Source organism: Herpailurus yagouaroundi, unplaced genomic scaffold (genome assembly GCF_014898765.1).
Source record: "Herpailurus yagouaroundi ecotype Mexico unplaced genomic scaffold, PumYag 214, whole genome shotgun sequence".
NCBI classification, from domain to species: Eukaryota; Metazoa; Chordata; class Mammalia; order Carnivora; family Felidae; genus Herpailurus; species Herpailurus yagouaroundi.
In genome coordinates, this window is record NW_024412445.1 from 5,201,206 (window position 1) to 5,214,862 (window position 13,657).

The 13,657-nt window shown below is 53.3% G+C and overlaps 1 protein-coding gene across 1 annotated transcript in view; it reads right to left on the minus strand.

Moving 5' to 3' along the window:
• Positions 1–5: 5 nt before the first annotated feature.
• Positions 6–13,657, minus strand: part of COBL (cordon-bleu WH2 repeat protein) — a gene marked incomplete at its 3' end in the record, with an annotated part of 182,830 nt that continues 169,178 nt past the window's right edge. Inside the window, exons 12-13 of the mRNA XM_040455085.1 lie at positions 2,978–3,075; positions 6–1,567 (exon numbers count right to left, since the gene is read on the minus strand). Coding sequence (XP_040311019.1) covers positions 6–1,567; positions 2,978–3,075 — 1,660 coding nt within the window. The remainder of the gene's footprint in view (positions 1,568–2,977; positions 3,076–13,657) is intronic.

Here is a 13,657-nt window from a genome sequence, read left to right on the forward strand (position 1 = left end):
CTGGGGATGGGGACCCACCTGGAGCCATTCACCAGGGTCCTGTCTGGAGTCTGATCGTCTCCTGAGCGGGCGGGCGGGGGATCTGTACTGTCCAGAGTGCGTCTGGGGACGGATGCTGAGCTGGCCCTGTGGTCGCCTAGGCTCTGCTTTCCGCTGAAACTAGAGCTCTGTCCCATAGACACGTGACCCCTCTGGGCGGCCGTGACAGGCGGGACACAAGGACTTCTGCGGATGGCCGCCGGGCTGTCTTGAGCAGACGACTTTCCATCAGGGCTGCTGACCAGCCCCCTGGGCTGGGCTCCTACCGCCGACGCCTCCCGGTCGGCACGGATGCGGGTCTCTGGGAGCGGGCTGGGGGCTGAGCCATCTCTCCCAGCGGGAGGCCGTCCGGCCAGCTCTGGGGCTCTGCCTTCACGGGTCTCCTCGGCCTGGGCTTTCTGGGGCCCCATCCGCTTGGCAATGGCAGAGGCCACGTACTGACTGGACGTTCTTCTCTGGGGCTTGAGGAACAGGACCTCTGAGGCATTGGCTGCTGGCACTTTCACGTGACGAGTGGCCGCCACGGGTGGCCGGTCTCTCCCCTCCTCCACGTGTCGCCCTGCTTCTCGGTGGGCAGACTGCTGCGGGGGCGGCGTCGCTTTGGGGTCCGGGACAGTGGGCTCTGCCCTGAGTCCACTTTCCTGCTGCTGTGGCCTCGCTGGTGTGGTGGGAGCGGGGGTCCTGTTGGTTGAGCACTCCGGGGGCTGGCCAGAGTGCTTCTCCAGAGAGCCGGACCTCCAGAATTCCTTGACCCTTCCAAGGGATTGGGTTTCCGCGTCGAGAGCGGGCGACGACGGGGCTACGGTCCTGCCCCCGTTCGCGTGGGGACTCACCAGATTCCCTAGCTCGTCGATCTTAATGGCCCCTGTTGACAGCGATACTCCTCTGTCGTAACATCTCATCTCCGATTTCGGAGGGACGATTTTGTACGTCGTGAGGCCGTATTTCAGTCCGTAACTGCACCCTGGGTTTTGGCCCCGTCGATACCACGATGGCGGTGCGGAGCCACCGTGCTTATCCTCGCCTTCCTTTGCCCTCGCTGGCTGTGATGAACTCGCGCTCTTGCTGGCCTGTGTCTGCCCACTGAGGGCAGAGCCGGGCCCCTCACCGCCGTCCTCTGCATTCGGGTTGTGCGTGGGAAAGTCTGCAGCAGTCGCCTTGGGCTCCATTTTGTTCGGACCCCCATCTTCACAGGGGTCGGACGAGGCGGGTTTGACTTGCTTCCCAAGGCCGTGGGGAGGAGCTGCCGAGTCGGGCACGTCTGCCCTCGTCTCCCGCTGCTGGCTGTTCTCCGCCTGACTTTGCAACAGGTGGCCTCCCCGGCCGGCCAGGCTCCCCGGGTCAAAAGAACCAGCATTGTTGTTTCTGTTGGAAAACAACCCCGAATCCACAGGGTCGTCTAGGACCTCCCCTATGAACGTTACTGGGATCGCGTCCTCATCGCTGTTGGGGACCGTGGCATCGGACACGCGGCGTCCAGACACGCCATTCACCGAGCCGGTGCTGGCTGCATAGCCGTCTTCCAGTTCTGCAAAGAAGGACAAACACAAGTCACAGACTGGCATCACTGGCGATGATTCCCAAGCCAATCGCTTAGTGTAACCACACCCTGGCTTTGATTTTCCTGAGGTTCTTCTTGTGTAAGTTATTTATGTGCGTTTTCAAGAGTCATTCCAATTTGTAATCTACACATGCCTGGGGCCCAAGGCTCAGCCCTGCTTGTTCGACAGAGGAAACTGCACGTCCGTGATGTCTCCAGGTACGGCATTCTGGGACGAGGTTTTGCCAACATCCTTCACTTAGAAACTAGTCCTGTAAACCTGAGCCCTCTAGAAACACTGTCTCAGCACAGAATGTGAAGGGGAACTGGGGTTTCGACCTTCAACTTGATCTCGTTCATCAGAAGCGCCACAAAGCACACGGGCGATGAGGTGCCCACGCCTTCAGTTAAGAGGCAGATGACTGAACCTTGGGCGTCTCAGAATTAGCCCTAAAGGATTTAGCGGGTCACTTGATCAGAGCCCCAGGGACACAGGGTGAAAGATTTAGCTCTGTCCACCACGTCTGAGAGCTGAAAAGCGAGTTGACAAAACTACTCATCAGCTCTGCCGTCTGCTTCCTTCTAGTTTTTGTTTTGATTTGTTTTAAGGCATGGCCAATATCTGATTTCTAGATTATTTTCACTGTGTGCCTTTGTTTGTAAGATCAGCCGGTTGTCTACTGAGATCCCATGCGTCTGCTTTGGCCTCACGGTATTATCTCCCCCCACTGTCTCTGTAGAAAAGCAGATGCCCCACCAGAAATGGGTTCACGGTCAGGGCGGTGGGTCCTGAATTTCCCTTCAAGAAACGCCACACATTAGCAAGCAAAGGGGTGGGAGCGTGCTCACCTGTGTCACCCAGTGCTCCCCAAACCCATTTTGGCACTGGAAAACTCTTTGTTTTAAATATTTATTTTTGAGATAGAGAAAGAGAGACAGAGCGTGAGCAGGGGAGGGGCAGAGAGAGAGGGAGACACAGAATCTGAAGCAGGCTCCAGGCTCCGAACTGTCAGCACAGAGCCTGACGTGGGGCTCCAACTCTCAAACTGTGAGATCGTGACCTGAGCCAAAGTCGGACGTTCAACCGACTGAGCCACCCAGGCACCCCCTTTTTCTCTGAATGTGTTTAGAATCCTTCCCGATGTGCAATATCAGTACCATCGAGAGGGATTTTAAGCTGCTATTGAGACATCTCCACAGTGTGGTTAGCAGCCCCGATCAGAGATGCAATCTCCAGAGCTGTGCTCACTTGCTGGCCTCACACCCAGGCTTTCTTCAGACGGACCAGGGTTCCTCCTGCACAACCTGTCCCTCATGGAGCTACAAACCTGGTCGGAAAAAACTACCCCCAGAGTCTCCCAGCACACAATGCGATGGCGAAGCAGGGACTGCTCTCACCTTCCAGGTCCCCGTCAAGTTCCTCCAGGGTTTTCTGGAACTGCCCGGTGATAAAGAGGTCTTCGTCCCCTCTGCAGGCTGTGGCAGCTTCCTCAGGTCTAGGGAAGACCAGAGAGAAAGGGAGGGCATTTATTTCTCTCATTACTGCTTTACTCTTTTCTGGAACGATCTGAGGAAGGCACAACGTGCGGCCAAGTTCACGCAGTTCTGTATCCACGGGGCTCTGGCGCCCTGGGAGCTGCTGGGACACAGACAGGGGGTGTGTGCGCGTGCGCGCTGTAGCGACAATTAACGGCAGGGGCGCCAAGGACAGGGATAACAGTTCCTGCCCTTGGACCTGCCTTCCACCCCCCCCCCAAGACTGGAGAAAGCACCTACCAGGGAGGGATGCCTGCTGTCCCTCTGTGCCGTGTGCAGCCTGCACACGCAAGACCCCAGATGCAGGACTTTGGCGCAAATTATCGTATTATATAAACCTCACAAGCAATTTATAAGGCAGGTAGTGTTACCATCGCTGTCTACAGATAGGGAACCATGTGCCGAGAGACTAAGGGACCCACCCAAGGTCACATGGGCTCCAAATCCCAGGGGGGTGGGGGCAGGGGGGAGAACTGGCCATGCCTGATGCCCAGAGGCACAATGTGGCCCCTGCCACCTGGACATCTGGGAAGATGTCAAGCCGCCCGCCGAGGGGAGCCGGATCTCGCCTTATTTGCGTCACTGGGACAATAGCATCCACGAGACAGCTACGGCCAAAACAATTTCAAAGCAGCTTTTGCAAGGGCCCTTGTCTCTGTGCTCGCCGCGCGGACCACAGAAACATGTTGACGGCAATTGTCTGTCTTCAGTGAAAGCTGAAGGTTTTTTCCGCTGATTGTGAAAATTGAGGACCAATTTCCTTCATTGCTAATCAGGCCCAGATAATGATGCCCGGGGTATGCTTTTTTGCATGATCCTCACTTACGTAGCAAAGTTTGTGTTCTGATAAACGCGTCTTTCTTTCTTGGTGACTGTGTCCTTTTGGGAGCCAGGAAGCAGCTTCCAGATTAGTCTCAGCTAATGTCCTCTGACAACCCAGACAAAAGGGGCCAGTTGGAGATGTGTGTGCATGTGGGCCAATTAATAAGGACCGTAAGGGGCACAAGGCTCTCTTTCTTACTGCTGCTGCTGGGGCTTTAATTGAAGGCATTTTCTTTTTCTTTTTCTTTCTTTCTTTCTTTCTTTTTTTTTTTTTTTTTTTGAATGCATTTTCTTAACGTGTGTTTTTCTCTTTCATGGAATGTGATGGTTTAAGTACACTTAATTTAAACAGTTGACAAAATACAAGGTACAGAAAAAAAATGCAGAGTGATACGTAAAATAGTATTCAAAACTGAAACCAGCACTTTCTAAAATGCTTGCTGTTCATTTTGATGCTTAAAGCCTGGCTAAACAAAATTACATAGGTACTTTTTCTTCAAAGTACTCGTGTTGACTTCGAAGTATGCTCAACCACACCTCTGTATGAGAACAGAATGATATCCATATGAATTAAAAACTAATTTAAAATAAAAATCCCAGGAATGCTATTTTGTACACGTTACACTAGAAACAAGTCACGGAAGCTGATGAAATGCAGTGGGGCCGAGACCCTCACACCCGTTGCTACTGGAAAGCCGTTGGGAACACACATCAAGAAACAAAAACGTCGCTGTAACTTTGTAAGAAGTTCGGTTCCCTCGTCTCTGGTAATTGGCCTCAAGGAAACGATCCTACAGCGGGAAAAATGTGAACACAACGTTGGTCGAATGTAGGTAAAGAGTTCCCACATACCCAGCCATCAGGGTTTGCCTAAAGCACCACATGTTGATTTCAAAGGGCGTTAAAATCGGTCACTATGGTGAATCTGGATTCTCTGTGGAAACACAGATCAATGCTCAAGCCAGCACGTAGTGTGAAGAAATCAAGATACATACACAGAATGATTGTGATGATCTAAAAATAGCACATGCCCGCGCGCCCGGGTGGCTGTTGGTTCAGCCTCCGATTCCTGATTTCGGCTCAGGTCATGATCTCACCGTGTGCGAGCTCCAGCCCTGCGTTGGGCTCTGTGCTGACAGCCTGGAGCCTGCTTGGGATTCTCTCTCTCTGTCTTCTCTCTCTCCCCCTTCCCCACTTGCACTCTTACTCTCTTAAAATAAACAATTAAAAAAATAAAAAAAAAATAGCACATCCCCACGGGCAAGGGAAGTAAAGTTTAGTCAACCCACCAACCACTGTGACTTGTGGAAATGAATGAATTACAGTGAATATTTTATCCTTTTCTGTCTTGAATTATGCTCATTTGGGTACAAAAAGCAGCTTGAACGATGGGCAATGTTTTAGATGGCTAAATTTAAAATAATCCCTTTGGGCCCTTCTTGACCATGAACGAAAAGTCTGTTTGCACAGTAGATTACATTTTTGTTATATGGTGCACGATACTCATGGTATGTTGTGTTTATGTTTTATTTTACTATCATTGCTTTTTTTTTTTTTTTCTGAGAGAGAGCATAAGCAGGGGAGGGGGAGGAGGGGGAGAGAGAGAGAGAGAGACAGAGAGACAGAGAATCCCAAGCAGGCTCCATGCTCAGTGTAGAACCCGATGTGGGGCTCGATCCCAGGACCCTGGGATCGTGGCCTGAGCAGAAATCAGTCGGACGCTCAACTGACTAAGCACCCGGGTGCCCCTACAATTTGATTTTGTTATGAGTGTTTAACAATCCCAGTGAGTAGCTATTACGACCATACCTAGGCGGCCGAGACCAGGCCTGCATGTGAGCTCAATTGTCTTCCTCCCGCCCAGACTGCAGCCTGAACCGCCCCCCAAAAGCCATCGGGAGCCAAGCCCCAAGGTCACAAGGTGTTCCCCGCCCCTCCGCAGTCCAAGCCCCCTTGCTGAAGTGGGGGGACCCTGCTCTGAGTCCCATTCCCTCCTACCTGCTTCTGCTCTCCTGAGCCTGCGTCCCCAGCACCACACAGGCGTCCCCCAGATGCTGTCGCTCAGTCCCGGCTCTGCTGACCCAGCCCCATTCCACCTCTGCCCGCCTGGCACCTCACGTGGTCCTCTGACCAGATCCTCCAGTGTGAGCCTGCTTCCTCGGGGCCCCGCCTGCCCATGGGGACCGAGTAGACACGGGACAGGAGCCACCGGCCTGGGAGGGAGAGTCCACCCATGGTCCTTGGCTGCGCTGTTCCCGAGGCTGCTGAACCTCTGGGGTCTCTAGGCAAGGGGAGAGGCGAGGTCTGGAGGCCACTTTGCTCATGCTGCTGGCTCCTTCCATGATGCAACGCAGGGGGGGGTCCCTGTGCTCTGAGCTCCTGGTGAACGGACTATCTGGCAAAAGCCAACACCAATGTCAACGCATCTATTTTGCTTCCCAATGTAAAATTTCGCGAGGAAGAGACGTGGCGATATCCACTTCTCCTTCCTCCCCCACCCCCCATCTACTGGCCCCCAAAGGGTTAGTCGAGGATGGTAACTACTGCTCTGTCCCTGCAAAAACCAGTTCCAAGGGCCTCCTCCCAGGGTGGGGGGGAAGCCAGCAATCTGGGGGCTTAGCAGGAGAGTTCTAGACCATGTCCCCGGAGTGGAGAGCCGGCCACAAGCGTCAGCGTCTTTGTAGCTGAAAATAACCGTGCACAGGTATCCCTCTCCTCGGCACCTGCCCGCCCCCCAGTCTTCAGCTGGGTTTCCTGACGGCGGTCTGTTTTGGCTGAAGACCAGGAAAATGAATCACAAGCAGTGCTGACACGTTTACCGGCTTGCACACGCCGAGTACCCATCACCAGCAGCGAGCGTGGCTGCAGAGGTTTGCAGGCCACCGCTGCATCAATGCGAGGGACAAAGGGCGGAAGGGTGAGGGGCGAGGGCATCAGGGTGACAGACCCCCCTCCCCCGCCCAGACCCAGCTCGGCCTCTCCAGCTTCAGGTAAAACGACCAGCAGAGGCGATCAGGTCAGATCAGCTGTCAGAAAAACAGGTTTCGGTTTTTTGCTTTCATTTTAGAGGAGAAACAATAAAAGAGCACGGGCTGATTCTGGGCGATTCAGGCACATTTGAGGCCACGTCTCTTTTCGATGTGGCTAAAAGAGCTTCTGCAAGTAATGTATCCAATGGCAGAATTAAAAAAAAAGAAGTCTAAGAGGAAAAAAAAAAATGTCTCTTTCAGGCTGGGATTCAATTTGCTGACAAGCCAACGGACCTGTGCATTTTCAAACAAACTCCGTATGCTAAAGGCAGGAAGCTTGGGGTGCCTGGGTGGCTCAGTCGGTTAAGCGTCCGACTTAGGCTCAGGTCATGATCTCACGGTCTGTGAGTTCAAGCCCCGCGTCGGGCTCTGTGCTGACAGCTCGGAGCCTGGAGCCTGCTTTGGATTCTGTGTCTCCCTCTCTCTCTCTGCCCCTTCCCCACTCATGCCGTCTCTCTCTCTCAAAAATTAATAAACATTGAAATAAAAGTCAGGGGTGCCTGGGTGGCTCAGTTGGTTAAGCATCCGACTACGGCTCAGGTCATGATCTTACAGTTCCTGAGTTCTAGCCCTGTGTCGGGCTCTTTTGACAGCTCAGAGCCTGGAGTCTGCTTCTGATTCTGTGTCTCTCTCTCTCTCTCTGCCCCACCCCTGCTCATGCTCTGTCTGTCTCTCTCACTCTGTCAAAAATAAAGGCAGGAAGCTGGGAAAACACCCGGTTGATGACGGGCATGTGTGCTCAACTTCCCACTCCGCTGACCAGCGCGCCTGTGTTGACAAAGCTGCAGACTTCTAGCACCACGGTGTCCCCTGGGAATGGAAGAGGAGCCACGCACGTCACTTAAAATCTCGTGGTCAAAAAAAACCAAAAATATGATCGTCACATTAAACACCGTGGTAAGGAGACGAAGGGGAGATGAATTACTCTAAGTCTGCTTTTATGACACCCTCATTAGTTAGACTTGATTTAACCCAATACTTAGTCCACACTGTCATCACCACTAGGTACCCTCGCGGAATTGACAGGAAACGCACCTTTCTTTGCACCAAAGTCGGCGTGTCACCCGCTGGGCAAGAGCTCCTGTTCGCAGCAGCAAAGTGTGGTTCCGAAATAGCTGGAGTGGTTTTTATTTCTTTTTTTAACATTTATTTGCTTACTTTGAGACAAAGCAAGAAAGTGTGAGAACGGGAGGGGCAGAGAGACAGAAGAAGAGAGAGAATCCCAAGCAGGCTCCGTGCTGTCAGCACAGAACCCGACGTGGGGCTCGAACTCATGAACCGTGAGATCATGATCTGAGCTGAAATGAAGGGTCGGACTGAGCCACCCAGGCACCTCTGCACTGGCTTCTTTTTTAAGTTTTTTTAAATTAAAAAAAAAAAATTTAATGTTTGTTTATTTTTGAGAGACAGAGACAGAGCATGAGCAGGGGAGGGGCAGAGAGAGAGGGAGACACAGAATCCGAAGCAGGCTCCAGGATCCGAGCTGTCGGCACAGAGCCCGACACAGGGCTTGAACCCAAAGACCGTGAGATCGTGACCTGAGCCAAAGTCGGACGCTCAACCGACCGAATCACCTAGGTGCCCCCCACTTGGAGTGGCTTTTAAATGCTCCTTTCCAAAAATGTAGTTACAAAGTGTCTGAGTTCTAGGAGGTATTCAGTGTTTCCAAGTGCTGTTGAGGGGGGGGCGGTCAGGAAATTCTAGGATTCCAGAAGGTGAGAGATGCTTCCAAGAACTCTGGGTGCAGAGTTCCTGTGGTCAGAGTCCAGGGGCCCCAGGTTGGCAGCAGCCAGTGGAAAGGCAGGACCCCACCCCGTCCGTCCCCTCCGCTGCCCCGCACACCCTCAGTCCCGAGACCAGACCAGGCACACGTGCCCTACAGGGCCCGGCAAGGTCTCACTGTTAATGTCCTCATGCCCACCACTGGCTGTTGAGTGAGGCTAGATGGCCTTGGGGACAGCCAGGCAGAGGGCAGGGGATGAGGGGGGACAGGAGCCACGACAGGGAGGCTCCCGTGCCTTGAAGGAGCTGCACCGTGTCTTTTGTGGCTCTAACCTCACTTTCAGTGTCCTCCCATCACCAAGGGACACAGCCTGAAACCCACATGTCCAAGCTCTCATCTGCTCCACTGCTGAGCTCATGTTCCCCAAAGGAATTTCCAGTCCCACATGTTGATACTCAGATGGATACACCGTCTGAGGACAACAAGACTGCCTTTGGGATTCAAGGGCTTAGAAATAATACAAGTTCGTGGCGCCTGAGCAGCTCAGCCAGTTGCGTGTCTCCCGCTCAGGTCATGATCTCACAGTTCGTGAAGGCAAGCCCCACGTGAGCTCAGTGCTATCTATCAGGACAAAACCTGCTTTGGATCCTCTCCCCCTCTCTCTGCCCCTTCCCTGCCTGCGCGCGCGCTCTCTCTCTCAAAAATAAATTAAAAAAAAAATAATAATAATACAAGTTCCATTGGGATGTCCCCCGGGTGGGTAGGAGGCAGAGTTCTCTCTGTTCTTCCCCTTTACCTATGTACAAATATGCATATGTACACATACATATTTACACATATCTACCACACACATACACATGTAGTTTCTTCCCAAAGAGGCTATCTGGCTTAACGAGGCAGATGATCAGAGCCTGACCCAGGGTGCAAGCGTTCCCCAACAAACCAAATTTCTTTTTTTCCTCAGGCAGCTGCAAACAATAACTTCGACAGCAACAATAAGAATACCAGCTGTCAGTTTTTGAAGGCTGCAAATATGTCAGGTGCCATTCTTACTTTTTCTTTTTTTAAGAATATTTATTTTTGAGAGAGAGCGAGCATGAAGGGGCAGAGAGAGAGAGACAGAGAATTCCAAGCAGGCTCTGCACTGTCAGTGTGGAGCCTGATGTGGGGCTCGAACTCACTAACTGCGAGATCGTGACCGGAGCCGAAACCAAGAGTCAGAGGCTTAACCGACCGACCGAGCCCTGCCCAGGGCGCCCCTGCATGTACTAAAGAAATTGATGTGACAGCCAGTCACTGCCCCCAGGGGACAGACATGACCTCAGGCAGTCTGACCCTGGAAGATGTTCCTTAAGTGTTAGGAATGTTGCCTCAGGCCACGTACAAAGGTAAGATGCCTCTGGGAGAAGCTGTTCAAGCAAATGTAGGTCCCCCGAGGTGTGACATTCCCAGGGGTCCCCCAAATAAAGAGTGATCGTCATTTGTGTATGTGTTGATCCTGTGCTCCTGGGCTGGTTTCTTCCTCGAGGAACCTGTTTATCAGCTGCACTGAGTTTAGAGGAAACTGCTAGGAGTGCGAGGCCCACGTTTGCAATGAAAGATGGTAACGGGGTCCAACCGGGCCTGGATGGCCATGCAAGAAACACATCCTTTCTCACCTGCAGAAACTAGGTGTCAGAATTGTGCAGAGCAGAGCCAGGAGGCTGGCCGGTCCCAGGGACCGGCAGCAGCCACAGAGAATAGGGGCACCGTGTCCTCGTAGGCCCACATTTCAGGGCCACATGACGAGAAGTGCTGATGGCTGAGTGCCAGCCGGCACCAGGCCTGGGGTTGCCCTGCCTGGGCTCCCCTGGGGACACAGGATGTCGGAAAACATCGTGCTGTTCCTTAGTGTTTCCCTCGATTGCTGTCGAACGTGGGCGTTCCGTTCCCATCTGTCCAGGAGGCCGAGCTCAAGGTGGCTCGGTCAACGGCGGTGGGTGCCGTCCTCACATGACTGCAGCTTGACCCTGGGCTGCCCATCCCCCAGCCGAGGTTCCCATCTCGCCAAACTTGGCCACAACCTGCTCTGGACCCCTGGAATCAGCCGCTGCACCCTGGCTCCCCGGGCTCTGCAGACTTGGCCTCTGACCCTGTGCCTGTGACCTCCACCCCCGGTCCAGCCCCACCCCATCTTTCCCCCTCCAGCCTTCTGTGCCTTTTTGTGGCTCAGGCTGTCAGCCCCAGGGGCTGCAGACAGGACCACAGAGCGCGGCCTCTGGAATGCACCGCGTCCATCCAGAGAGATGAATTTTGTCCGCGTCCACAGGACTGAAGTGAGTATTTGTTAAGTGCTTTCACTGTGACCGCGTGGGCGGTGGAAGGCACAGATCAGCATTTAAAAGACGGGGTATTTTTATCAGAGCGCTATTCTAGGGACATTGGGATGCGGAACAGAGAGGGGGCATTTAAACCGGTTGCTTTCCTCCAGAATTTGTAAGAGACTTTCATGGTTCATGAAGGGGAGGCTAGAACGACTACCTGCATTTATCTGTGCGGAGGTATTTCTCCAGGGCTGTATCTCACAGGAAACACCCAAGGGACTACACGGACCTTCCCAAGCTGGAAAAATCAGCCAGCACAGAAGGAAGGGCCAAGGCCGGTGCACGTCGGGGAACCGGCCCCACCCGGCACGCACATGTTTAGTTTGGCTTGGCATGTCTGACTGGGTTGCCAACATTGAAAAGTTTGGAGACCTCACAGAAAAATCTACATTTCTGGGGGCCCCTGGGGGGCTCAGTCGGTCAAGCGTCTGACTCTTGGTTTTGGCTCAGGTCATGATCTCACGGTTCATGGGTTCGAGCCTCACGTCGGACTCTGTGCTGACAGTGTGGGGGGCCTGCTTGGGATTCTCTCTCTCTCCCTCTCTGGCTGCCCCTCCCCTGCTTGTGCTCGGTCTCTCTCTCTCTCTCTCTCTCTCTCTCTCTCTCAAAAATAAGTGAACATGAAAAAAAGTTTTTTAAACATCTAGATTTCTGGCTTCTCTTCAAAGGCCGGCCACCCTGGGTCTGTGACCCCTCCAGGTAAGTTTGGAAGGAGGGTGCAAGGCTACTTTCCTGAGAGAGAACTGAGCTTTCTGGGCTGTTCTCTGTGGCCGCCCTCACCCTCATTATCTGTCTGGCCCCTGTGGGCCTTTGAGTTTGCAACCCCAGTTTCACACCCCTGGGTGCTGCTTGCTTCTCAGTAACCCTGAACTTTACGGGAAAGCATACGTTTGGAAAGAAATATGGGACCGCCGTCTCGGGTTGGCCTCATCTGTCAGAGGAGAGAATTCCTGTCAAACAAACTTTTTAAGGGGTTCCCAGACCCAGCACCGATGTGCCTCAGGCACAGGGGCAGAGGCAGCTCTCTGTCCAAAGACTCAACTGCCTTCTGACACTATGGACCCACAGACACTCTCCGACCCCACAGGCAGAAGGGCTCAGTAGCACCAGGCTGCTCTCCACCCCCACCCTTTAAAAAAAAAAAATTTTTTTTTTAACATTTATTCATTTTTGGGAAAAAGAGACAGAGCATGGGCAGGGGAGGGGCAGAGAGAGAGGGAGACACAGAACCCGAAGCAGGCTGCAGGCTCCAGGCTCCGAGCTGTCAGCACAGAACCCGATGTGGGCCTCGAACTCACGGACTATGAGATCATGACGGGAGCTGAAGTCTGACGCCCACCCAGGCGCCTCTCCCCACTCCCACCCTTGAGAGACACCAGCCTCCAGCTCAGACCCATGGCTACAGACTGGGGGCTCTGATGCCCTCCTCCGTAGGTTCAATCAACTTGCCAGGATGAGTCACAGAACTCAGAGAAACACCTAGGTTGGCCCGTTTATTAACGGATATAAGAAAGGATGTGAATCAGTAGCCGGAAGAAGAGAGGCATAAGGAGAAATACGATTTGGGGGCACAGAAATCCCACCCTTCCCCAGGCGCCACTCCCCCCAACCTGTTCCCATCCCCTTCTACCTGTTCCCGTTCACCAAATCTGGAAGTTTTCCAACACCCTCCTTTTGATAGTTTATGGAGGCTGCATTGCATAGTCATGATTGACTGAGTCACTAGCCAATGGCTGACCTTGCCTCCAGCCCCTCTCCCCTCCCCCCGGAAGGTCAGGGAGTGACTTTAGTCAATTAGTTGCCCCCACTGGCACCCTGCATGCCCCCACCCCGCCCCGCCCCAGGGATGCTTTCCAAAAGGCACCATTAACATAACAAAAGACCTCTCTACTACTCTCCACACTTAAGAAATCCCAAGGGCTTTGGGAGCTGTAAGCCAGCAACTGTGGGTGTAGACCAAATATCTAGGAGAAATAGGACCAAACAGACATTTCCTCTGAATCACAGTAATGCACTAACGATGGTCATTCCATGAGAAGTCCTGGGGCAGAGAGGGGATCCCACGTCTGCGGCAGATAATGGAACAGCACAGACAGAGCTGAGGGGCTCAGAGGCTATTTGCATCCTTAGGACACTGCTGGGCTGCTGGAAGCCCAGAGAAGAAAAGTGACCTGCCAGGAAAATTCACGGCGCCCCGTTTCCTGAACTAACCGTAGTGACTTTGACAATGCAACCACTTGAGAGCAAGGGAACGTGTACTGTGCCACGCACACTGGGCATTTACAGGCTCAGGACACCTCTGAGTGGGAGAAGACACTATCTCCGCAAAGTCTTGCGGACTCTCGAAGGCCAGGCAACTAATCAGTGCTGGGGGTTCCCCTGTGGGTCTGTCAGAGCCCCCTCCCTCCCCACCGCCTACTCTCAAATTCCTTGGCACCCCAGAGATAAGGGCAGAAAAACATCCCCTACTCCCTGCTGGGAGAAAGCATCAGGTTCCAAAGACTCCATCATTATCCCTGGCTGTGGCCAGGGGCAATGTTAACTCTCCCATTTGGACAGAAAGCAGCAATGCTTTGCATCAGGGGTCGATGCCAGCAAAGCAAAG